Source organism: Ovis aries, chromosome 1, assembly GCF_016772045.2.
Source record: "Ovis aries strain OAR_USU_Benz2616 breed Rambouillet chromosome 1, ARS-UI_Ramb_v3.0, whole genome shotgun sequence".
Lineage (NCBI taxonomy): Eukaryota > Metazoa > Chordata > Mammalia > Artiodactyla > Bovidae > Ovis > Ovis aries.
In genome coordinates, this window is record NC_056054.1 from 104672807 (window position 1) to 104699662 (window position 26856).

The window sequence follows — 26856 nt, forward strand, 5'->3', positions numbered from 1 at the left end:
AAGATCCCCTGGAGAAGGAAATGGCAACCCACTCTAGTGTTCTTGCCTGGAGAATCCCATGGAGAGAGGACAGGCCATAGGGTTGCAAAAGAGTTGGACATGACTTAGCAGCTAAACACCGCCACCAACCATTTATCTGCTCAAGATTCTGTAAAATGGTCGGCTGGGCAGCTCTGGTGCAGGTCTGAGTTAGTTGTGCATCAGGCCTGCACTGTCCTAGATGGCCTCAGTTCACCATGTCTGACGGTCGATGCTGGCTAGTGGAGGGGGCCCTCGGGTCTCCCTGAGGTCTGTCATCTTCCAGCAGACCGGCCTAGACTCAAGAGGGAAGATCTGCTCCACAACTTGATAGGAAGAACTTGTAGCTATATTTAATCTACCACAGTTACTAATGCTTTTTACTTGAAAAAAATTGTTAAAGGTAATAATGATCATTTGCGAGTAATTACTGTGATTAGTGAAAAATTCCAGGAAAATACAAAGAATAATTATTCCCAGCATTCTGACCACCTGGAGAAAACCAGTGAGAACATTTTACTGTACTTCTTTCTTCTTCTAGGTATGTTTATATGTGTTTATGTATTCATATGTCAAATTTCGTGGGTATTCCCATGTAATTAATTATTTTTGGGAAATGTATTGTTTAGCAACTGCATGACTAATGTGTTTTTTTAAACCCATGGGAATTATTTTTTTAACTTTTAAAACTTTTATCAAATTAATACATGCTCACGGCAAAGAAGCAGAGAAGGGCTTATAATAATAACCAGTGTCTCTTGTCCCACCCCTTCCCATTTTCAGCCCTGCTCGATAGACCAAGCTGTTTTTAGTTCTTCTGTCCCCTCCTCTCCAAACAAGAAACTAACATGGCTGGATTTTTTTCCCCAAGAAACTAATATGAGATGTTATCTTTTCACTCCTTCCTATGAAACATTAGGATTTAATTGACCTACGTCCAGTGCAGGAATCTCCCTGATTACAAACCAGAGTGGTAGCCCAGCCTCTGCTTAAATGCTTCCAGAGATGGAGAGCTTACTACTCTCAGGGTAGAGGAAAGGCCGTCTCATCACAGCATCCGTTCTGGGGGAAGAATGCCAGCTTACATAGAAGTCTCTCGGAAGCCAGAGACCGAAGGAAGTGGCAGAGGTGGGGCTGGGTCTGGACAACTTATGTTGTTTCTGTCCTTTCTTTTTTGTCCATTCTTACTGTAGAATAGTTTCCAGGTTTGTTTCTGTGTCAGATCTCTTTCGCCCTGCAGCATAACTGGACCAAAGTAGTTGTTCTTAAATACTAGGCAATTAAAAAATAATAGGGACTTGCCTGGCGGTCCAGTGGTTAAGATACCACACTTTGAGTACAGGAGACTCAGATTTGATCCCTGGTTAGGGAACTAAGATCCCACTTGCCACATGACACAGCAAAGAAGAAAAAAAATTTATTGAGTATGTTTGGATAAAAAAGAAAGGACAGAAATGATATAAGTTGTCCAGATCCAGCCCCACCTCTGCCACTTCCTTCTGTCTCTGGCTTCCGGGAGACGTACATGTAGGCTGGCATTCTTCCCCCAGAACGGATGCTGTGATGAGACGGCCTTTCCTCTACCCTGGCTTTGCAGTATGCAGTCCTCGTCCTTCCTGTCCTGGAGAGCTGGCGGAGTGGAGAGTGTCGAGTGCAGGCTCACGCGGGGTCAGGCGCTGCCGTCCCCTCTTCTGTCCATCGAGAGCAGGAGGCAGCCTTCTGTGGGACCCTATCCTCAAAAGTTTATTTCCTGATGAGACCTGGACAAGAAGGGAAGCCTAACTATCCTCCTTAGAAAGGTTATTTAAATAAATCAGAACATCCTTCAGGCTAGATTGTGTTGACCTGTCCATAGCTGTCTTTGGTTTGTACAAGGACTTTGAGCCAAAACATGCTGAATACCAAACATTAACATGGCCTTAGGAGCCTTTGGGAGGGGAGTGAATCATTTATAACATTGTGTGGTGGAAATGTTCTGGATACAGGCTGACACCTGTTTACCTTTTATCCCAAGCACTTAATTTGGATGGTCACAAACAGCTTTAGAAAATCTTGTTTTGTTAGAAAATTCTTTCTTTTCTTTTTTTTTTTTTAAGTTGTGGTAAAACACAAATAACTTACAACTTACCATTTTTAAAGCGTGTGGTTCAGTGGCCTTAAACACTTTCATATCGTGGTGCTACCTTGACCACCATCCAGCTCCAGAACTTTTTCCATCTTGCAGAACTGAAACTCTATACTAGTTAAATAGTAACTTCCCATTCATCCCTACCTCCAGTGCCTGGCAACCACTGCTTTCCTTTGGTCTCAGAGTGTGACTGCTCTAAGTACTTCATGTAAGTGGAAGCACACTGTATTTGTCTTTTTTGACTAGCTTGTATTACTTAGAATAACTTCCTCAAGATTCATCCATGTTGTAACCTGCGTCAGAATCTCCTTCCCTTTTAAGGCTGAATAATATTCCATCGTATGCATATACCATAATTTGTTTATCTGTTCATCTGTAGATGGACATGGCTTGCTTCCACTTTTTGACCGTCCTGAATAATGCTCCCATGAACGTGGCTGTACAAATATGTTTTGATCTCTGCCTTCAGTTCTTTGGAATATATACCCAGACGCATAGTTGCTACACCATATGGTAATTCTATTTGTAATTTTTTGAAGGACTGCCATGGTGTTTTCCGCAGTGGCTGCACCTTTGTACGTTCCTACATTCCTATCAGCAATGTGCAGGGTTTTCTTTTTTTCATATCCTTGTCTGCACTTAGTATTTTCTTCCTTTCTTCTTCCCTTCTGTCTCTTTTCTTCTTTCCTTCTTAATACCTCTCCTTACGGGTGTGGGGTTGTGGAGTGATTTCTTAATTGGAGGAGGATTGCTTTACAATGCTGTGTTAGTTTTTGCTGTACAACAACGCGAATCAGCTAAAAGTATACATACGTTCCCTCCCTCTTGAGCCTCCTTCCCACCCCCAGCCCTATCTCACCCCTTTAGGTCCTCACAGAGCACTGAGCTGAGCTCCCCTGCTTTACAGCTGCTTCCCGCTGGCTAGCTATTTTGCAATGGCAGTCTGTATACTTCGATGCTACTCTGTTTGTCTCTCCCTCTCCTTCTCCCACTGGGTCCACAATGGTATTGTGGTTTAGATTTGCATTTCCATAATAAGTAGTGGTGTTGAAGATCTTTTCATGTGTTTACTGGCTATTTGTATATCTTTTTTGGAGAACTATCTATTCAAGTAGAAAATTCTTTCTCATGTGAACCCAGCTCTGGTCTCACTGGGCCTTGGTCTCCAGGGTAACCCCTGATAAGTCTGCTAGTCTGCTCTCTCTGAATGTTTCTGGAATTCCCAGGGGACTTGCATCTGCTTGTGCTTCTGTTCCCAGGCTGTTGAATGGGATGGCTTGTAGATTCCTTACCTGTCTGGGGACCTTCCCTCAAAGCTGGTCTCATCTGTGGATGTCCCTCTTTAAATTGTTGTAGTCTCCTGCCAGTGGAGGACGGTGTGGTAGGCACATGTTCAACCTCAGGTCCTATGTTTCTATGACTTGCTACAGTGATCACGTAAGCTCAGACAGAACTCTTTTGACCACTTCTCACATAAGCAGCTGAAGGGTTTGAGCTCCTATTCTGTGCCTGCGTGGGTTTTGAGGGGAGGGTCTTCAAAACCCCAGTGGTGAATATAGCCAAGGGAGAAACCAGCTGCTCCCCTCTCCACTAAGGGCAGAGCAAGAGGAACCTGGATTATTCCCATGCAACAGGATTGGAAACTGGGGAGTGCTTCTGGAAAATGAGAGGGAGGTTATGTATGTTTTACTGAGGTTACATGTGTTTTAGAGTTATTTGACTGTTTGAGACAGGTCAGTGCACTAGATATGACATTGATCGGCTTTCTAGCCCCAAAGACCCGCCTCCATCGCTAAAGCCCAGACAGGTAGGATGCCCCTGCCTAGGTGTGGAGGTCCTGACACAGAGGCCAAGAGAAGTACATTGGACCTGGAAATCAGGTTGTGTGACCTTGGTAACGTTAGTTTACCTCTCAGAGCCTCAGTCTTGTCATCTGTAAAATGGAGATGACATGACTTATCTTGTCCCCTTTGGAGAGTTTTTATGAATTTAGAGAAAAAAACATTTCTTAGAGATGATAACTAGCACTGCCAGTGTAGGAGGATTAGTAATTTGAGTGCTGTGTTGATTGGTTCTTCGTCCGGGAGGATCCACAACTGTTGAGCCGGTAGCTCTTGGGATAAAGAGAGCGGGGCTGTGGACGTCCTAGAATTGCCGCCCTGGATACAGTCCGGGACTCACTGAGTTGGAATGTAGAGGGGAATGTGAAATGGGGAATGTGCGGGGGTGGGGTGGGGGAGGGGCTGGCGTAGCATCCCACTGTAATTGATAAGGCTGTGGAGCAGACAACACTCCGGGCAGTTTAGAAAGAGCAAGAAAGGCTTCACGGAGGAGGTGACATTTGCTTTATGTCTTGGAGGGTGTTGTAGGGGTTTCCCTACAAGTAGAGAATGGGGATTATATGCCGCGGGAACAGCACGTGCAAGGACATGGACTGTGAACCAACGCAGGGCTGTTTGGCCCGGGGGGAGCACAGGTGTGTGGGTGGGAGGCCCGAGTGGGGCCCCCGGGAAGGCCTGAAGGGAGAGGGGGTGCCGAGTAGAGGTGTGGGGGAGGGGAGTCAGGCGCCTGGGCTGCAGCGAGCGCTGCCCCCTTGAGGCCGAGACCTGGCTGCACGCAGTCTTGTGGAGGCAGCGAGGTTCCCAGCCTGAGGGCGGGGCACTGAGTCACACAGTTCTGGGGGCCCTGCTCTGGCCAGAAAGGCCAGGTGACTGCCAGCAGCACCTGCCACAGTGACTCACGGAGTCCCTGCCTGTCAGGGCTGATGTCACTCTGATGTCAGGCCAGGAAGGAGAGGCTGCACACTGACAGGCGGCTGGTCAGCCGCTCTTTGCAGGCTGGGGGTTCCTCACGTTCGTTGTCTCCGGCAGCACTGGCAGGGCTGGCATCCAGCAAACCTGTGGGCCCTTCGCACAGCGAGCTGGGGCAGAATGCTCGGGAAAAGCCCGTTAGGCCTAAGAGGGTTGTTTCTTGCTTTCATGAATCCCTTTGACTCCCTCTCACACCCTGCTCACCTGGGAAATATTAACAACCACCTGTGACAGGTAGTGAGCAGCGGGGACCCATTCTTGGGAGTCACACTGCTGAGGAGGTGCTAGAGGTTTGCGTCCACATGGCCTTTGGGGGACCCAGAGGCTGGGCTGCACGCTGTCCGGGCAGGTGGGCCTCCCTGGCCCAATCGCTTCAGCTACATACTATCACCTCAAATCCTGCAATCGTCCCATTCTGGGGGACTTCACTGCGTTCCTCCCCTCGGGTTGTGCAGGTTAAAGGGTACTTGGGGACACGTTTGTGAAGAGACCGTGCCCCTTCACCGCTCCCCGGGCATCGCCTGACTCTGCCGTGGTGCCGCTTCCACGGGGTGGCCTTGTCGCGTCCCCTGGGTGCAGTGTTGTCGCAGGGCGGACTGGGCTCTGGTCGCTGGTACCGCCCCTCCCCACGGGACCTTAGGGAAGTGCCCAGGTTTGCTTGGTTTCCAGATGGGAATGATAGGCCTGCTTCAGAACTTCCAAACCAAACACCTGCCTCACTGAGCTGAGAGGACTAACCAAGCTTAGACAGCAGTTCACACCCAGCCTGGCACATGTGAGTATATACCGGATGCTAGCAATTCACCTGTGTTTCAGGCCACATCTGTCCCTTGAGCTCTGGATTCTTGTCTCCACTTTGCCCAGAGCTTGGACCAAAAACCTCCCCGTGTTCTTTGTCTGGCGATGGACGCTACCATTCAGCCCTCTCTCTGAGCCAGGACATGCCCAGGATAGCAGGCCGGACCACCCTCTCCCTTGGCTCAGGTTCTTGTCCCATGTTGGCAGGATTCTTTTTGTTAGTCATTTAGCTGTGCCTGGGTCTTAGTTGCAGCCTGTGGGCCCCTTGCATTGGGAGTGCAGAGTCTTAGCCGCTGGACTGAGGGATGTCCCTCAACAGAGTTCCTATGAGGATCTGTGAAACTGACTTCTGTCTCTGGGGGGAGAGCACCGGGTGTCCTCCACGCCACTGCCATGGGCCTCTTTCTAGATCACAAGCCTGAATGTTGCTCTCTGATCTACAGCCATGACTCCCCTTAACTTCCAGGTGAAGCTCAAACTCCTGAGCTTGGAGCAGAGGGCCTTCTCTGGCTGCCTGCCCACCATCCCTCGCGCCTGGCCCTCACTCGCCTCTCCCCCTCCAGGGGGACCAGCAGTTTGGCACTCTTGTCTGCCTCTTCATCCACCTTCTTTCTGGGCCCACCACTGCATCACTTCCTTCCACACCCTCCCTACCTGCTCCATTTCTGTGCATAGCTGACAGTTTCCTGGGATTTCTATAAAATTTCGAAAAGAATTTTGGGTACCCAAGAAGGTCACCAGCTTTTCAGTTTGCTAAGTAAGGACCTAAAGTTAAACGGTTAAGTAAAAAGTGCTCTGCTGTGCTTAGTCGCTCAGTCATGTTCGACTGCCAGGTTCCCCTGTCCATGGAATTCTCCAGGCAAGAATACTGGAGTGGGTTTTCATTCCCTTCCCCAGGGGACTCTTCCCAACCCAGAGATCCAACCCAGGTTTCCTGCACTGCAGGCAGATTCTTTACTGTCTAAGCATCGGGGAAGCCCAAGTAAAAAGGAGCTATTGCCATTGACCGTCACTCATTTCATAAGAGGATGAAACAAGGGCTTAAATCTCAGAAGGAAGACACTTAAGCTATGTAGCTATCCACTTTCTTTTTTTCTCATCGGGCCTCAGACTAGTAGACTTCTCCACAGACTGTCCTGGGTGGTGCTGGGGCCCAGGTAGAGGTGATTTTTTTCTCCTCAGGAGACTGTCCACTCCTCAGTGTGAGGTTTTGGGCTTTTTCATTTTTCTGAAAAAATGGAAAAAAGTGAAAGTGAAGTCGCTCAGTCGTGTCTGACTCTTTGGGTTGCCATTTCCTTCTCCAGGGTATCTTCCCGACCCAGGGATTGAACCTGGGTCTTCCGCATTGTAGGCAGACGCTTTACCATCTGAGCCACCAGGGAAGTCCTGCACAAATGGGGGAACAGTGATCAACTTTCTGGTTAGTGGTTTATAGGGTGTGAGGGAAGGCATGTCATTCAGAGTGGGGGCGCTGCCTGGCGTGCCGCTCAGCTTGTGGGTCCCTGTGTCTCCACCCCACCCCCTCTCTGTAAATGTCTGGCTTTGTGGTTCGTCCCTCTCCCCTTGTTCCTTCATCTTTCTGTCACCCTCTGGCTTCCTTTTTCTTTCTTTTGCCTCTTCTTATTCCCAGCCCACTCCTTTGTTCCCTCTCTGTACTCCAACCCTGGAGCCTAGTAGCCCATATTTTTATACAACTTGGGCTTCCCTGGTGGCTCAGAGGTTAAAGCATCTGCCTGCAATGCGGGAGACCTGGGTTCGATCCTTGGGTTCGATCCCTGGGTCAGGAAGATTCCCTGGAGAAGGAAATGGCACCCCCCTCCAGTATTGTTGCCTGGAGAATCCCATGGATGGAGGAGCCTGGTGGGCTACAGTCCATAGGGTCGCAAAGAGTTGGACATGACTGAGTGACTTCACTTTCACTTTCAATATACAACTCCAAAGTATTGTGTTAGAAAATGTTTTCTGTTCTGTGTTCTGAATTTAGAGTCAGTTTTTAAACAGATGTTTTTGTGTGCTGGGCACATGCTAGGTCCTTCAGCCAATCCCATGGATGGAGGAGCCTGGGATGCTACAGTCCAGGAGGTTGAAAAGAGTCGGACACGACTGAGCGACTTCACTTTCACTTTTTTCCATTCGTTCAGAAAACTTCAGTGATCTGAGGTGCCCTGTGTAGAAGGAAGCCACCCCCTTCCTTACTAACAAAGAAGCGAGGTCTAAAAGAAGCGGAGTGCCTTGACCAAAACTACAGATCTGGTATGAAGGCCTCTGCCATCTTTTGTATTGAATTTCTCTATTCCAAAACCCAAGTAAGCAAACCCAAACCCATTTTCAAATCAACAGAAATACGTCTTTTGTTTTAAAAACTCGTGGAAAAAACTCACAGGTAGTTTCTCTCAGCCTCACTTACTGGATATGGTCATTCATTCATTCACTTTGTTATGAATATAAAAGTACATCGTCTTATCTGGAAATATTATTATGGGGACACACTCTGTGTTGGATGTTAATGTAGCAGTCTTTTTTTTTTTTGTCCCCAGGTGATTTTCCATAATTGAAATTTTACTAATTCCACAGGTTTTCAGCAAGATGCAGGCTCGTGTTACGTAGTGAGTTCACAAAGATGAGTAAGATACAGTCCTTGAATTTGAGAAATGTTCGATCTAGAGATGATTTTTTTTTTAAATAAAGTGGAAAAAAGTTTATTCTTGGAGTCAGAAAGCTTTAACACTTATTTCTTACAAAACTTCAGGCAAGCTATTTAACCTCCCTGTGTCTCATTTTCCACATCTGTAAAGTGAGGGTGATATTATTGCTGATCGCAGAATACTCAGAGTACTGTTGTGAGAATTCAGTTAATTAGTTCGTGTAAAGTATTATAGGAAAGATGGTGCCTGGCACGTAGTAAAGTCTCAGTAAATGTCAGGCATTGTCATAGTTGTTGCTGCTGTGGTCTCGTGACCGCCGCCACTGTCCTTAAGCCTGTTGCTTCCTGGCACACAGGGGCATATGGGAGCCAGTGAATGCCGGTTCCTTCCCCTCTTTCATTCCACATGCTAGCTGCAGTGAAACACTAGGAAATATAAAATACTTTGGTCTAAACGGAAAAAATGTGCTCTCTGTTGTTGCTAATGTTTTATAGCCTTCCTGAGCCTCTGCGTCTGTAAACCTGTGATAATAGTACCTGCCTTGTGAGATATTATGAACATCACGTAGGCAAAGAACCACTTGGAACTGGAGTGGAGTGAGCGTCCACCAAGGTCAATGGTAGAAGTACTAGCAATATTTTATTAGTATGCAGTTAGTATTAATAATATTATTATTAAACTCATTTTCCCCTGAGCTGTAGTTTCTTCTGTAAAATGGAAATGTTTATTAGTAATAGCAATACACCTTCCATCTCAGGGGACAAATGGTCTGAGTCAGGGGCTCCCGTTGTCATCTCTCCCGAAGTAGAAAACGGCAGCTCACTCCAGCATTCTTACCTGAGAATCCCATGAAGAGAGGAGGCTGGGAGGTTACAGTCCATAGCGTCGCAGAGTTGGACACAACTCAGAGACTAACATTATTGTCATCTAGGGAGGTTTTTAAAAAGTCTTGTTATGTAAGACAATCTTAACTATGTGTTGGAAAAATTTTGTTCAGTCTGGTAGCATTCCTGGGTTATTTGAGAGAAAAGTCCTAATTTATCTCTGGAAATCTGAGCCACCAAAGGTTACACATCCTTTTCTGGACCTCATATCATGTTGGGGGTCAGAGCTGAGGGTCCAAAGTATACTGGTCTCCTTTTCTTCCTGAAATATCTTTCTGGGTTTGAGGGCTCTTTTAAAGACCCTGACGGCTGAAACTTAGCATGGAGATTCTGAGGCTATAGGTCAGGGATTGGACCTAAAAGACTACTGATGAATCTGAACATGTCTGGGTTTAAGAACCACCATCCATGGTCAACCATATTTCCTATGTAGAGTTGTCCCTGTCTCCTGGTTTTAGCTTTCGCTCTAGCGTCCCCACACCCTCCTTTAATCCTTCAGTCATCCCCTGCTATGAGTCTAATTGTTTTGTTCCCTGTTAGGTTGGGCTGGGAGAACACAAAAGAATAAGAGACTGTGTCCCTCCCATTTTCCAAGGTTGATCTGGGGCTAAGTTGCTCTGTGACCTTGGACAAGTTGCTTTCCCTTTCTGGGCTCTCCATACAGTGCAGAGGGTGAACACGCTCTTGTGTCCCTTCCAGTGCTGCTGGTGTGTGGTGTTTTTCCCCTCCTGGGGAAGGCACGCCCCTTCTGGAAATTTCTTTCCTGAGCAGAAGGGTCACCCTCTCCTCCAACCCCTTGCTAGTCTTTCTACTCCTGACTCAGGGAGGCTTGACATCTTTGTATAAACTGGTTCTGTGGTATTTTTAATTTCTTGATGGAAAAATGATGAACTGAAAAGAAAATATTTTAAACTCCAGAGCATTCAGTGCCTGGTCCCTTGGGCCCACATTTGCGGCTGAGTCAGGCCTCGTGTCAGCGTTCTCGCTTTGATACTTGCCCTTCTGCAGCCTTGGGGTTTCTGCAGCAACGTGGTTCCCATGGAGGGGGAGGGGCCCAGAAGTGTGCCCAGCCCATCTCCCTTCTTGGGCACAGTATATTAAATCCATCCAGGCTGTAAGAGTCTGTTGTTACATAATTTAAAAACATATGTTTATTTATTTGGCTGAGCCGGGTCTTAGCTGCAGCATGTGGGATCTTAAGTTGCAGCATAGGAGATCTAGTTCCCTGACCAGGGATTGAACCTGAGCCCCCTGCATTGGGAGTGTGGAGTTTTAGCTACTGGACCACCAGCAAAGTCCTAGAGAATCTGTGGTTTAGATAAATATTTTTATTGCAAAAAGGGGCATACTGCTGCTAAGTCACTTCAGTCATGTCCGACTCTGTGCGACCCCATAGACGGCAGCCCACCAGGCTCCCCTGTCCCTGGGATTCTCCAGGCAAGAACACTGGAGTGGGTTGCCATTTCCTTCTCTAATGTATGAAAGTGAAAAGTGAAAGTGAAGTTGCTCAGTCATATCCGACTCTTAGCAATCCCATGGACTGCAGCCCACCAGGCTCCTCCATCCATGGGATTTTCCAGGCAAGAGTACTGGAGTGGGGTGCCATTGCCTTCTCTGAAAAAGGGGCATAAAGGAGATTAAAATGTTAATGGTACTTCTATCTGGCGCTGTATAGCCTTCCTTTTGTTTCTTTCTGTGTATGAATATATATTTGTTGTTGTTGTTCTGTTGCCAAGTTAAGTCTGACTCTTTGCAACCCCATGGACTGCAGCGCGACAGATTGTCCTGTCCCTCACCATCTCTCGGAGTTTGCCCAAGATTATGTCCATTGCATTGGTGATGCCATTCAACCATCTCATTCTCTGTCACCCTCTTCTCCTTCTGCCCTCAATCTTTCCCAGCATCACAGTCTTTTCCAATGAGTTGGCTGTTTGCAACAGGTGGCCAAATTATTGGAGCTTCAGCTTCAGCCTTAGTCCTTCCAATGAGTATTCAGAATATATATTATGGTATATCATATAACATGGGCTTCCCAGGTGTCTGTGTGGTGAAGAGTCTGCCTGCAATGCAGGAGTCGCAGGAGACATGGGTTCGATCCCTGGGTCAGGAAGATCCCCGTGGAGAAGGAAATGGCAACTCACTCTAGTATTCTTGCCTGGATAATCCCATGGTCAGAGGAACCTGGCAGGCTACAGTCCATGAGGTCGCAAAGAGTCGGACACGACTAAGGCAACTTAGCACACCGCATGGAAAACTTTGGATCACACTATATGGACTTTTCCTTGTCTTACATTTTTTATTTAACATTATATCATATTCTTAGTTATTTTCTGAGATATTTTTAAAGACTATTGCAATGTATGATTATATCAGAATTTATACGGCTATTCCTTTAGGGTTGGATAGTTGCTCGTTTTCCCCGTAAGATTCATTATGGTTAATTTTATTCTATCAGTCGGGACTTCAGCGTTTATGAATCGTTAATAATGACTTTTCTATCCACAGAGCCCAGGAGTTCTACTACGACCGAGCTGCCCACCTCCACACAGGTGAGCTCATGTTCTTATAAAAGGGTCATGGCAACAGCACCTAGAGTTAAGGGTTGTGGGCTGGCATCAGGCAGAAGTTGACTCCAATTGCACTTTTACCACCTACCAGAAACGTGGATGTGAACAACTAGTCTGAACACAGGGGCTCTGTAAAGCAGGGGAAGAGCGGTTCTCTCGTCCCAGTGATGTAGGCCACGTAGAGTGTGGATTGGCTCTGGCCCGGCTCACTGAGCAGCTGTGTGTCTGGTGGCTGCTGTTTCATCTCTGAACCTCTGGGCATCCCGATAGCTTAGCTTGTGTATCTGTGCTCTTCCCCTGTGGACTCTTGGTGTCATAATTTTCTGAAAAGAGGATTACCTCTGAAGCTGCTTAACAAATCCTTGTGTAATCCAATTTCCCATTCAACTACATCTCCTCTCCTTGTCCTTAATTCCCTCAATGCTAAGCGGGGAGGCTCAGCCACTCCTGGAGCTGGGCAGCATGGGGAAGGAGCCAGGGTCTTGCATCTTGGCCATATTGGATGCCAGACTGTCCAGGGACCAGCGGAAACAGCTCCAGGGTGAAGCCCACACTCACGGGGCTGGAGGATGGTGGGAACTGACGCTGAGAACTTGCCACGCCTCACTAGGCTCTAAGCCTGGCATCTCCTTCCTCATTTGACCCTTATGGTCACCAAGATTTGGGTGCCCGGATGATCATGCCTGTACTGATCAGTCATGTCTGACTCTTTGCGGCCTCCAAGGACTATAGCCCACCAGGCTCCTCTGTCCATGGGGTTTTCCAGGCAAGAGTACTGGAGTGGGTTGCCATGCCCTCCTCCAGGGGCTCTTCCCAATCCAGGAATCGAACCCATATCTCTTATGTGTCCTGCATTGGCAGGCGGGTTCTTTATCACTAGCACCACCTGGGAAGTCCATGATCATGCCTACAAGGGAGGAAAACTGATGCCCACGTGGATTAAGAAATTTCCCCTGCCTTCCATAACTAGTAAGTGGTGGATCCAAGATTCTAGCTTGAGCTTTTCCCAGTAAGTGGTAGTACCCACGCCCTGGCACCAGACCCATAATACATCTGCTGTTTCAGGTTATTTATTGAGTATCTCCTCTGTGGAAGGGATGTGCCCTCAAGTTCCTGGTGGAGAGACATGTGGGAAGAAATCCCCACCCTGAGTAGGTGAGCTATAGATACAAGTAAGTTGAGAGTGACGGGTCAGACAAGGAGAGGTCCATGAGCCAGAGAAAGGATTGCCCTGTGTGGATCAGGCAGGACGTGAAGGAGGAGATAGTTCCTGAGCTGGGTCCTGAATGATGGTGGAATCTGCAGAAAGAGGCTCACAGTGAGGAATGTTTCTTTTAGGCACCTACTACTACTGAAGATAATGAAATTTTTTTCTCCAAAGATTCTGCAAAAACAACCAGTTTCCCAGGTAAGGACTAGATATTTTTGTGTTTCTGTTGCTTATGGGGTATAAAAGAACTTGTCTCAGCAGAAAGTCCTTTCTTTTTGGAAGTGTTGGCAGAGGGCTGGTCTGCTTAATGAAAAGGATTGATGGCAGAAATAGTCTTTTATTACTTTATACTTCCAAGTTTGATATTGTTAGCTAAGATATACTGAAGGGACCATAAGAAGAGTAAGATAAATCAGTAAACTACATCACATTTGGCCCAGAATACAAATAAATGTGCTACAAACAAAATTACTAACGTCTGTAATGAAATACACCTTTGAGGAAGGAAATAAATCTTTGGGAAGGCCTTCATTCCAATGCTTCTGGTTCCCTATACCTGCAAGACTAGGGAACCTTAGTAACGTTTCTATCGAGAAAGATCTCAACCAGGGCTTCCCTGGTGGGTCAGTGGTAAAGAATCCCCCTGCCAATCAACTGGGGAGACTCGAGTTTGATCCCTGATCCTAGAGGAACCCCCATGCTGCAAAGAAACAACCTGGACACCGCAACTATTGAGTCTGTGCTCGAGTGTCTGGGAGCCACAGCTCCTGAGCCCGCATGCTGCAACTCCTGAAGCCCAAGTGCCCTGGAACCCGTGCTCCACAGCAGGAGAAGCTACTGCCATGAGAGGCCTGCACACCGCAGCTAGAGAGTACCCCCACTTGCCACAACTGCAGAAGAGCTCACACAGCGACCAAGACCTAGCACAGCCAAAAAAAAGGGAAGGAAAAGATCCTAGCTCCTGTGTTTGCTTTACTGTTAACATATGGATGGGACTCATGGAGTCCAGACTCTGGAGGCCCAGTAGCTGAACGCATTCACCTGATGGCTTTTGGGCTTTCTGAGGGAGTCCTTGGCCTCCATACCTTTAACTGGGCAGATTCCTGCCATACCTGGCTGCCCATGCCCTGCCATTCTATTGCAAAGCCCTACCTGGTGCAGTACACTTAGGGGGACCTGCCAAACACCTGAGGCTGAGCTCTGCTTGCGCAGCTGGGAACTTGGAGTCGAACCCATCCCTGCTCTCCCGGAGTCTCCCACCCAGGGGGCAGGCTCTGGGAAAGAGTAAAGCAGTAACTAGAAGAGAGTGGAATGTGGCCAAAAGGGAGCCGTAGGTAAAGCAAAGTGGGGTTTAGAGTCCTGAGGGAATCACAGAAAGTTCACAGAGGAGGTGCCATTTGAATGAACCTTGAATGGTGTGGGTGGGACAGCAGGAGGTTGGGGCAACAGGCAGTTCAGGGGATACTGTGGAGGAAGGACCCTTGAGTCTTCTGTAGCCACTCTCACCGAGGATCTGTCCAATCCAGCCCTGTGTCTTTAAAGACCGTCTATGGGCTGATGACTCCCAAATGTACAGCCCCGTCTCTGACCTTCCCACGAAGATCCATCCAGACTGGTGCATCCAGCTACCTAGGTGACGTGTCCACCTGATACCTGCTAAAACTCTCAGACCTAACGTATCTAAAAGAGAATGCTTGATGCCTCCACGCCTCTTCAGCCCAAACCTGTTCTCATCCTTCTTCCTCATTTCAGTAAAGACAACACATCCTCTGGGTTGCTGAGGGGGGTAAGACAGGCTTCCTCTTCTATACCTCATCCCATGCCCGGTCCTTCAGCAGGTCCTGCCAGTTGTATCCTGAGGTTTGTCCAGGAGCTGACCACTTCTCACCCCCTCCACTGCCAACACCTGGCCCAGCCATTGCTATCTTTTCTCCAGTACGACTTTAGGGTCTGCCTGCTGGTCTGTTGACTTTTAGTCTTTTGTTTTAATATTTATTTTCATTTTAAAATTTATTTATCTGGCTATTCTGGGCCTTAGCTGTGGCACCTGGATTCTTTTCAGTTGTGGCATGTAGAATTTAGTTCCCTGACCAGGGCTTGAACTTGGACTCCCTGTATTGGGGGCGTGGAGTCAGCCTCTAACCCACTGGATGTCCCTCCTGGCTTTTGTCTTAACCCCCAACTGACTCTTTTCCAGCCAAAAGCCAGAATGACTCTTAAAACACTAATTTAAGCTCTTCTTGGCTCAGCACCATCTTGTCTCCCAGAGTAAAAGCCAAAGGCCTAACAAAGGCCCTAGTCTCCCTGAAGTCAGGCCCTGATCTTTAGGTCTCAGCCCCTCCTTTCTCTCGCTCATCTGCTCTGCCTTCCTCTCTTCCACACGTGCTCACCTCATGGCCTTTGCACCCACTGCTTGCTCTGCCTGGATGCTCTTCCCCCGACCTCCCCTTGGACAGCCCTTTCATACATCCAGGCCTCTGCTCAAATGCCCCCCGGCCCAGGGAGGCCGTTCCCAATCACCCAATTTGACAGAACCCTCTGCTGTCACGCTCCCCTTTCTACTCTTTGTTTTCCATCATTGCCTTTGTCAGTGCTGACATCTTATTAGATACGTATTTGTTTGTCTGTCTCCCTTGATCAGACTGTAAGATCCAGGAAGCCAGGAGTCTTTCTGTCATCCCACTATCTGTATCCGTGAGGCTTAGAACAAAGCCTGGCACGTGACACTCAACAAATATTTGTTGAATGAATGAAGGGAAAAATACAAAAGATGATGAAGTGTTAGTGAAAGAGTAAGCCAAGCATACACGGAACGGCCGTCTCTGCCAAGAGACGTGGGACGCACTGGGAGGCACCTGTCCCTGTGGTCAGTGCCCACCCCCAGTTTGGGCTCAAGGCAAAGCCTGCATCTACTAGACACCCGGAGTGATGACTGGCATCACGTCTTTATCAGCAGTGGGTTCCATTTAGGGTGGAAGAGCCTGAATCCGAAGTCCATGAGACTGTAAGTATCTGCATTTTCAGCAGAAGGGAATGATGATTTTGCTTAGACTGCTCTCTGTCTAGTCCAGGGTCTGTCTCTGGCAGCCTTGGGAAGGAGTTTTTTCTGGAAAGGACATGGTTGTTTGTGAAGCTAGTTTGTTTTCGCATTCATTCAATGAAACATTTTGGTGGGCCTGCTTTGTGCAAGGCACCACGTGAGGAGTTGGAATGTTAAAAGTGAAAAAGACACACATGGTCCCTGCTTTCAGGGAGTTTAGGCTGGAGGTGGAGCTGGGGGAGTAAGCAAGGCGGGCCAGCGTGGAGCAGGATCACTTCTCAAAGGGAGTGCCATCATCTCATGTGAGATTCAAAGGCCAAGCAGGGGGACTGGCCAGCAAAGGGAAAGGGGTGCAGCAAGGGTGGACGAACATTCCGGGGGAGAAGAGAATGCGTGTACAGGAGAGGGAATATGCGTGAGAAAGAGGGACTGAAATTCAGATGGCTGGGGCTTGCGTACCAACTGGGGAGACAGGTGAGAAGTGATGATCCAGTGGGAGCAGCTGCACCCAAACGCTTGATTTAAAGCATCTGAGCCTCCAGGAGCTGCTGTCAATGAGGTCCCCTAAGGCTTTGCTTCTTGCACTCCCCTGTGCCTTGTGGGGCCAGCTGAGTGCCACTAGAAAAGCTGCTTTGAAAGTGAGTGGGAGTCTGTGGCTGGCCGCAGGCACTCAGAAGCTCTCAGCTGGAGGTGTATCTCTTGCCAAGTGGTGGCGTCCTGGGGTCTGTCAGACTGTGCTGGGGGAGACCTTCTGGAGTTGGCTTTGGCCAGAACACTCGCAAGGTTGTCAGGCAGGGCTGTTTCCTCCTCTAGGGGTGAGGTTCTTTTGAGGTTTTGACAGCACCTGCTGAGTGGTTTGTTTTTTTTTTTCCCCCTTCTTTCCTCTGCTCCTCCTCCTCCTCTTCTTTCTCTCCCTCTCACTTTTTCTTTTTTTCCCCTAGTGCCAGATTCTACTTTGGTGCCACTGCCTGCGTTCCTGGTGGCTGGAGGAAGCCTGGCCTTTGGGACCCTGCTCTGCATCTGCGTCATCCTGAGGTGAGAAGGGCCCCGCGGCGGCACTGCGGCGATCTCAGGCCTCACATCCAGCCTTGCCGGCGCTAGGAGGGTGGCCTTGGGCTGGAGAGCCTCGAGTGGAGTCCAGATATATTCGGGAGGCAGAATGGACAAGAGCTGAGGACAGCTTAGATGGGGAGGACGAAGGAGAGGAAGGAATCAAGTCGGACCCTCAAGTTTCTGGCTTAAGGAGAACAACCAAGTAGAAGAGCAAGGCTTACGTGTTGGAACCACTGGGGAAACCCCAAGTGGGCAAGTTTGGGAGGCCATGCAGATCATTGCCACCAGGCAGGTGGTAGTTGGGGCCACAGGAGAAGATGGGGCCAAAAACGTCATCTGTGGAGTACGACTGGAATATTGTGAGGAGGAGCAGCTGAGAAAGGGACTGAGAAGGAGTGGCCTGAGGGAGCAGAAGAGGCAGGAAAGCCTGGTTGTGAAAGTGTGTGTTAAACACTGAAGAAACACCTTAGGCTCTGGGATTGCAATATGAACATACCCTTCCTCTCCTAAGAGCCACAGTCTACAATGAGTAAAGTGCCACTTGAGAAGCACCGCAGCAGAAGTGCACGGGTACCTCTGAAGTGCCTGGCTAGACTACCTCCTTGGGGATATTCTGTGTTTTAAAATAAGCAGACCTAGTGGGTCACCTTTAAATGTCCTATCCTGGTGCCCCTCTCCAGTCGTGGTGAGGGCTTGGTTGGCACTCTGATCACTGTAGTGCCAGGCCTAATCATCCCAGTCTCTCTCCACTCATTCCCAAGCTTGCAGAGAAGTCACCTAACAGTGCTCCCAGAGAATGGGCAATAAAGAAAACTTCCAGTGTTCACGATTTTACTGTAGGAACTGGCACTTTTGCATATGCTGAAGCCCTAAAGGAAATGAGGCTGGGCTCTGGCTTCGGATGGTGGTAAATTCCAATGATAATATAAGGAGAGAAGAAATTCCATCCTCTTTCTTTCTTTTTTTTCCCGTCTTTTCCCTTGTTTGTAACTTGCAAGGATTCTACCCCGTGATTATGAGAGGTGGTCTTTGAGGTGTTTGCGAAGGAGGGGTAAGACTTTGGCAGACAGCTTTCCACGTGCTAGCTCATTGGAGTCTCACAGTGACCCCGGAATAGCTCGGCCACCAAGGTGGTCTGGGTTGGAAGATGAGGAAGATAACAACTCAAACTGTGTTTGGGGTTGTTTTGCTTTGATTTTTCAATGAAGTAGCAAGCAAGCTGTTCCAAGGGTGTGCAGAAGATAAGGTTCTTAAAGAGTAACTCCCTGGAGGAGCCAAGAACTCACTGTCTTTTATACCTTTGGGCCAGCGAGGGGCCCTGCCAGCTCTCAGAGGTCTTCCTACTCCCTTCTATGGGATTCTTTGCCTCACCTCAGACACCTCTTCTTTCTGTATCTATATCATCTGGGTTTCAAATGGACTTTCTCATAATCCACCAGAGACCCTATGGGGCAGTGGACCCACCTTTCTGGCACCAGGGACCGGTTTTGTGGAAGACAGTCATGGACCAGAGGGTGGGGGGGTTTCAGGAGTGCGTTACATTTTTGTGCCCTGTTTCTGTTACTGTTGCATCAGCTTGACCTCAGACCATCAGGCATTAGATCACGGAGGTTGGAGACCCCTGTTCTGGGGGATTCCTTGCCTTACCTCAGACACGTACTTCTGTGTTCTCTTTTTATTTCTTTATCATTAGGGCTTCAGAAGGTCTTTATCATAACCCGCCACAGGCCCTGTGGAGTAAATATCATGATTATGGTTTCCCCTTGACAGGTGAGGAAATTAAAGCTGAAAGAAAGAAGAGTGATTACAGCTAGTAAGGGTGAGGAGGCTAAGGTTCAAACTCACAGCTTACACTTCTTGGATAGGGCCTTAGGGGTCATTTAGTCAAACTCTTGAATTTTACAAATGACACAACAGCAATGAGCTGACTTGCCCAGGAACACATACTTTGTTAATAGCAGAGACAGGACAAGGACTCGTGTCCCAAGAGTGCCTGCCCACCGCACCAGCCTGCAGTCAGCTCAGAGGTGGGCCTGGTCCTATACGTCCACTGTTGGCCAGTGGCCCCCCTAACAAGCAGTGCTCTCTTGCTGTGCTGTTAACCACTAGGAGAGAAGTGTTAAGCTGGGTATCGGCCACAGTGCTCATCACAGACCTAGTTTGCTAATGTGCTGATGGTGCTTGTACACTGGCTGGTTGCTACACAACCAGAGTCCCTGAAGTCACAGTGCCCTGTGCAGAGAACATAGCAGTTATTTATTTCCTAGCCTGATGAGTTTCCATCCTCCCATATAAGGGTAATTTATTTGGAAAGAGGCCAGTTAATTTCAAACAATGAAAAATCACACATCGCTTCTTGGCCTTTTGGCTAAGATCATGTGTAGAAAAATCACACTATTTCCAAAGTCCCCCATGTCAAGAAAAGAGAATCAGTAGGGGTTTCCCTGGTGGCTCAGTGGTAAAGAACCCCCTTGCCAGTGCAGGAGATATGGGTTCGATCCCTGGTCCGGGAAGACCCTACACGCCACAGAGCAACGAAGCCTGTGTACCACAACCGTTGAGCCCGTGCTCTAGAGCTCGGGAACCGCAGCTGTTGAGCCTGGGTGCCACAACTGTTGAAGCCTGCAAGCCCTAGATCCTGTACTCTGCGACAAGAGAAGCCGCCAAAATAAGAAGCCTGTGCACGGCAACAAAGAGTAGTCCCTGCTCCCTGCAACTAGAGAGAAGCCCACACACAGCGACGAAGACCCAGTGCAGCTAAAGAAAAATGAGTATCAAGAGATGCTGTGAGAGCCTGGGGTGCCAGAATGGCTGGGCCACCATGCCCACTGGGGCGGCCAGATTGTTACAGCGGATAGAATGAGAGGCAGATGGAGGAAGTGAAGCCCACCAACCTGTGACCCCATCTTTTTATTTTTAGTACACTTATTTTGTGTCTCAAGCAAAGCACAGTATTTTCCTAAGTATTTTTCCATCCATATCAGTGACAATTTTTAAAAATTTAAGTGTGCTGTTGAAGAAGGTGTACTATCTTTTTAAATGGATGTTGTAACTTAAAAGGGCCATTCTCCCCACTGTACTTCCTGTGCCGCAGTGTGCCTCCCATTTATATCTCTCTACTTAATGCCATCAGGCACTGGGAAAATAGGATTTTCATAGCAGAGAGTTACTGTTCTGCACATTTATTTAGAATGGCTAACACCATTAGATGAGGACTTCTTATATATATGCCTATGATTTAAATCATTTTGCATTGAATATATTGTCTCATTTCAATATTTTAAAATCACACTCTCCCATCCCTGTGGTTAATTATAAGTGTTGTTTAAGTTTTTAAAGTGTTTTTTAAAAATTTTCTTTTAGTTGTAGAATCTTTTCTTAAAACAAAATATTGCTGCGTACACGTTCAGTTACTTCAGTTGTGTTCGATTCTTTGTGACCCCATGGACTGTAGCCTGCAAGGTTCCTCTGTCCATGAAATTTTCCAGGCAGTGCTCAGACACCTGCCAAGGACAGGGCAGTGCCAGGTTTGGACGGACCACAGGCCCAGAGGTTTCTAAGTCCCCTTTGAGCTTAGTGATTTGCTGAAAAAGTCTCATTCACTCCTCAAAATATTTCAAAAGAAGAAAAACTCATCTTTCTCAGTTACCCATCCAGTTGTTGAAAAAAATCTGAGGACAGAGACTGCTTTCCATATGGATTAAGTAACATCAATAGAAACTTTAAAAAAAATTGTGACACAGGATGATTTCCCAAATATTGGCAGTTTGCTGAATACTGACAAATAGCAAAGAAGGACTAATGCGGAAGCTGAAGCTCCAATACTTTGGCCACCTGATGCAAAGAGCTGACTCATTCAAAAAGACCCTGATGCTGGGAAAGATTGAGGGCAGGAGAAGAGAGTGACAGAGGATGAGATGGTTGGATGGCATCCCTGATTCAATGGACATGAACTGGAGCAAATTCCAGGAGATGGTGAGGGACAGGGAAGCCTGGGGTGTTGCAGTCCATGGGGTCGCGAAGAGTCGGACACGACCTGGGGACGGAACAACAAAGCAAGAAGGGAGAAAAATCACACATTAAGCAGAGACAGCCACTGTTAAATTTTTAAAATGTGAAAGTCTGACAAACATACAGGAAAGTGCAGATGTCACACGTGTACAGTCCCAGGCATTTCCACAAAGACACCCATGCAGTTGACACCCAGATCAAGAGCACTTGACATTTAGATGAATTTTCTCCAAGTCTTTTTCCTCTGCATAGTCTATTGTTTGTTTGTTTGTTTTTGGCTATGTGACATGATGGTTACCCATTCAGGGGTTGAACCCGTACCCCCTGCGTAAGAAGCAAGGAGTCTTAACTACTGGACCACCAGGGTTTGTTTTTCAGAACCATGATTATTCTGTATCCATAACTCTGAATCCTGCCTTTTAAATGTAGCATTAGTTATATAACATAAGCACTTCTTCTTATTAAAATTTTTTGTAAACCTCACTTTCATCACTTCTCCGTTAGATGGATATACCCAAGATCACTTAACCAACCTCCTATTACTGGGTAGTTGGACTGTTGCTTTGCTTTTATAAACGAGACTGTGTTGAACATGTTTGTGCATAAAGCTTTCTCCATAGCTATGTGCTTTCCTGAGGATATGTATATTCCCAGAAGTGGAAATCTCGGATCAGAGGGTCTGAATATTTTGAAATCCAGAGTGTAATGACTCTGTCTTCAGTTCTCTCATGAGAGAGGAGGATTCCACCCAAGAACCCAGCATAGCTCCAGTAAGCGCCCCTGCTGTGTTCTCTTCCTGTGCAGTGCCTGAATGGCGAAGCCCAAGTCACATTCTGCAGACTGTTTGTTCCATTTGGATAACAGGCTAAGAGCCAATGGCATATTTGGAGCCAGCTATCAATTATTTATCATAACAAGGACAGGAATAGCCTGTCGATATAAAAAGAAACCTAAGGAAAATCCCCAAACCTTGTTTTTGATGCTGGTTTCCCCTTCCCCCTCCCAGCCCTTCCTGAAGTAGCTGACATTTGGTAGAATTGAGAGAGACCACCTTGCTCCCGCTTTGGGGTCAGTGGGCAGTAAGTTAGTAGGTGACAAAGTGGGAAGCGGGGGGAAGATGGGCTGCCCCGATCAACGCAGGGAGGAGACCTGACTGTACCTTTGAAGACTGCTATCACCATCTCATCTTTCTTTGAGCTGTCAAGTGACTTTTCTCGGTTACTGAGCCCTGGCTTTGGGCCCAGAGTGGAGCAGGGTGAACGAAGCTGTGATCAGAGAGATGTCTATCTCCTTCCTGTTTAACATCGACTTTCCTGTCAAATGAGTCACCCGTGCCCAAGTGGTGCCCATGGCCGAGGCTGTGTGCATGGGCGAGTGTGGTGGGAGGGGACCCAGGGGCGTAGGGAGAACTGGGGACTATGAGCATGTTGGAAGCCAGAAGCGAAGGAGGGCTGTTGAGGGAGCAGGACAGTCCTTTTCCTTCCCCACTGAAAGAATACTGTCTCTCTTTTTTGAGTAAATGGATTTGAGACTGAGCGTGTCCCTCTGGGCTGCCTCTACGGTTGTGTTAGTCTTTCAGTCATGTCCGTGTCTGACCCTTTGCAACCCCGTGGGCTGTATAGCCTGCCAGGCTCCTCTGTCCATGGGATTCTCCAGGCAAGAGTACTGGAGTGGGTTGCCATTCCCTTCTTCAGGGGAGTCTTATGTACCCAGGAATCGAATCCAGGTCTCCTGCATTGTAGATGGATTCCTTACCGTCTAAGTGGAGCAGAACAAAGGACAAGTTAGGTTCTCAGGTGCTATAAAGAGGCACTCAAAACCTCAGTTTCCCCATTGGTAAGTTGGACCCACCATGCATACCTATTCCCTTGGGCTATTTTTGATAGCTCTTCAGAGAATTATGTAGTTCCTAGTGACAGAAAGCAGCCAATGAATAAATAGTTATCAGTCCTTGGAGCTGAGACCCAAGAGTGCCAGCCCACCAAGGCAGCCAGCTGTTGGTGTTTTTCTCTTGGGTTTACCACAGCAGGAACTCAGCATTTGCGTGGTTTGTCTTTGTGTGTCTCTGTGAAGGTTCAACAAGACGGGGAAACTGCAGGCTCTGAAAGAAGGCAAGACGAGTGCACACCCGCCGTATTCTTTGGGCCAGCTGGTCCCTGAGAGGCCCAAGCCCACCCCAGCGCTTGTCCCCCTCATCTCCCCACCGGTGTCCCCCAGCAGCCTTGAATCTGACAACACATCGAGGAACAGCCGACCGGATGCTAAGGGCCTTGGGAGCCCTTATGACGTCAGCAACAGAGGCTACTTCTTCCCCAGATAATGGGTAGGCCTAGCAGCCTGGGGCGTCAGGCCCCTGGACTGTGTGGATGCTTAGCATAAGTCGCTCCTCACTGCCATGCCAGCTTATCTCAGGTACTTGGGGCCTCTGGCTTCACCTTTACAGAAGCGCCTCACAGAAAATTCTACGCCGGGTGAAAAAAAGATTTGCTGTGTTTGTTTAGTTTTGAATCACCCTGACCCCAATGCCCTGATTACAGGGTGAGAGTGAACTCAGGCCCCCGTGAAGAGACGGGTGTCAAGACTCTACTGTCCACTCAGGTGGGCAGAGCTGGGTGACTGGGGAGGTTTGGGACTGCCCCCAGCTTTGGTGTGGATGAGCAGCTGGCCACCCGCGCACTCCCGCCCACCACGAGGAGCTGCAACCTCAGACGGGTGGGATGGATTTCCAGCCAGACTCCCCGAGTCGCTTCTGTCTTGACCCACCGCAAACTTTGGAAACCCAAGTGCCTTCGAAATTCCTTTTTTTCTAGGCCTAAGTATGGGGGGAGGTCTCTTGTGCTTTTCTTTCCCCGCAGCGGAGGTGGGGGCAGATAGTATCTCAGGGCCTGATGGTTTGAAATGGAATTATAATTAGTTCCTCATCAGCATTTTCTGAATGTGAATGGTCGTCCTAGGCACTTGCTGAATCCAGAAGCAAGCGCACTGGCTCGATTTCCCTTTTTGGATCCCAGGACTTCAGGAGAGGAAGGAGGGGAGTGGGGCAGGGCCACCAAGCTTATCTGTAGTAGCATTGCTGAGGGGGATGGAGGCCTCTGCACACCGTTCCCCGACTTGCCCAGCTCCCCAAAAGGAGAACTGGCATCAGGAAGGCATCTGCCAGTTGTGAAATCAACATTGCCTTGCTCCAGCTTTGTTTATTTTGTTTTCAACTGAGCCTGAGCAACCAGGGAAGATAATATTTATGCAAAGAGACAAAAGAACCTGGCAAGAATGGATTTTAATTAGGTTTTTAAAAAACTGCTGACTCTTTTATCTTCAGAGGGTAGAGCATCCAGTATTAGTTGAGAGTCAGTATATAAATAACAGGGGAAAGGCACAGTGGCATTGTTTAGCACAAAACTGAATCAAGTGACCAAGGACGAGAAAAGATTTTCCCTATAAGAGAAGAGACTCTTTTCTAAATTTTGTTTTTGCCTTAAAAAGTGAAAAAAAAAAAGAGAGAGAAAAAACAACTCTGCCTCTCTTCTAATTTAGCGGAAAAGGCAGCTTGTTACTACTCCCCCAGGCGGTCGAGAAGGAAATGGTGTCCAGCTCCCAGGTCACAGTGCTGGGAAGCCAGCCTCCCACGATTACTCAGCAGGTCAGCTGAAAATCCCCACCACTGAAAGCTACGAATCCTCCGGTATCCGACAAGGTTCATTAAAAAAAAAAAATCCTAAGCTTGATGCCTTCCTCTTTTTAGTTAGTTCCTTGAATGTGATTGAGTTCCCCTAGCATTGGAGCACCGACTGAATGCTTAGGCGTGATGCTGCGCTAACCACTGCAGTGTGCTTTTCTGTCTAGGCTTCGAAAATTCAGTGAAGTTAGTGGTTACCCAGACAAGCACCCTCAAGTATCCTGGGAAGTCCCAGAAAGAAGCTGTGATTAAAATCAGTCGTGTAACCCACCACTAAAAATGTACCAGACCACAACACTTTTCTAGTAGTCTCCCGTTTTAGAAGAACCACCATCAGCACCAGACAGGTGGGAAAAGGACAGCAATGATCATGTTTTGTTTACTGTTTGCCAGGCTCAAACTGTTATGACGTTGGGCTACGTGGTGACTTTCATTGCTGGCTTTGGCTGTAAATTTCAGACTCTGTTGCTGCCTTTGGCAACTAATCTGAAGTTGACAAAAGTGAGGCAGGCGGTTTTGTTTTGTTTTTCTCTCAAGTTTTCGTGACCGAGACCAGCAAAAACGCTGTTAAAGGGAAATATAGAAAATGAGAATCTGCATGAGACAGGATGATTCTCTGCCCACAGTTAACTCTTGACAAAGTTTTACCCACGTGTAATATTAGCAGAGCCAGGCGGCGGTGCTGGTGGAAGATGTGAAATCCAGATAGCTCATGATTGCTGAGAGCTAGGCAGCTTTGATCTCCAAATTGTTATTGCTTTCATTATTATTTGAACGGAACTGCCTCCCCCCCCCCCTCCTTTATTTTTTTATAAGCTAGTATAGATGAAGGAAAAATATTTGTCTTCTCTTGCTCGGTGTACATAGGTATACACCCCACGCTCTCTCTGTCTTTGAATCTATGGTCAGTGAATGTGTGTTTCAATTCACAGGTCATTCTTACCTGTGTTTCTGCAGCACGTGTGTGATGCTACTCATCTAATACCTGTAGCAATCTGCTACACAGCCAGAAGGAAATGTTTGCCCAGCGACGGTTTTTTATTACAGATGGACAGCTTATCCTGCTGGGTGGGAAACATTGAAAATATGCTAGTTCAGGGTTTCAGTTAAAGTGGTCATTAATTCTTGTAGCATTAATGAAAAAAAAAATTTGTTTTTAAGTGTCGAGGAAGTAGCATTGACTGTTTCTGCAAAGCCCTTTGCCCTGATGGAACCTTGTCCTTGGCAGTTTGTTTGCCAGGCTCTGGGCTCACCCCAGTCTCTGTCATCTGTCTGCTGTCCCCGAGGGAAGGAAACACCATTACAAGGGGTGGAATCTGCTCCTGGAACGGATTGGGAGCCCACCTGGTGGGGAGCAGAGCTCGGCTCAGCAGAGCTCAGTGGGACAGACTGGGGGTGATCATGGTTTGTGGGTTTCCTGTAGAATGTTCAGGAATGTCTTGCCTGGCTGCTTTGGTCTTGGGCTATATCGCTTCATCAAAGGCAATTAAGATTGCCCCAGCTGGGGAGGAGTCTGACACCCAGCTCCAGACTGAGTTGGTAAGAATTTATCTTAATTTGGTGGTCCCTGGGAGCATGAGCCTGGATCCCAGCCTCCCATGCAGCAGTTGGCAGCGGGGCTTTTGCCAAGCTGGCTCCACTTCTGTGCCAGACACTCCCAAGCATCCCCAAAAGGTCCTTCTAGCATCGCGTCCTCCGTGTAGCCTGGCTCCAGCACCAGCAAGTTTCTATGGCAACCTTAATGATGATTAAGGAACATTGTCAGATGTATGAACATATGCTCAGATGCAGATCTACTTCAGAAGGAAAGGATTGGAACAGCGTGTAGCAAGGCTATTAATTAATAGAGAAACCGTATTTGGATAGAGAGCACACATCTGTTAAATAGAATACCTCAACTTTATTTTTTTCTGGAGAGAAATAATAGTTTTAAGTTTGGTTGTTGTTTGTTTTTTTTTTAAACCTAATTATCTGAAAGCAAATACCAAAGGCTGGTGATGTCTGTATATGGGGCAA

At 47.7% G+C, this 26856-nt stretch overlaps 1 protein-coding gene and 1 non-coding gene across 5 annotated transcripts in view; one reads left to right on the top strand and one right to left on the bottom strand.

Annotated features, from left to right (window-relative positions):
- Nucleotides 1-24088, top strand: part of IL6R (interleukin 6 receptor) — a 67527-nt gene extending 43439 nt beyond the window's left edge. For all 4 annotated transcript variants that reach the window (XM_060414729.1, XM_042254709.2, XM_060414733.1 and 1 more), the window contains 4 exons: nucleotides 11789-11832; nucleotides 13189-13258; nucleotides 17042-17135; nucleotides 23238-24088. In XM_060414729.1, coding sequence (XP_060270712.1) covers nucleotides 11789-11832; nucleotides 13189-13258; nucleotides 17042-17135; nucleotides 23238-23484 — 455 coding nt within the window. In that variant the 3' untranslated portion in view covers nucleotides 23485-24088. The remainder of the gene's footprint in view (nucleotides 1-11788; nucleotides 11833-13188; nucleotides 13259-17041; nucleotides 17136-23237) is intronic.
- On the bottom strand, nucleotides 7065-7136 carry TRNAC-ACA (transfer RNA cysteine (anticodon ACA)). Its single transcript has one exon. It is a non-coding gene; the product is annotated as a tRNA-Cys (tRNA).
- Nucleotides 24089-26856: the final 2768 nt, after the last annotated feature.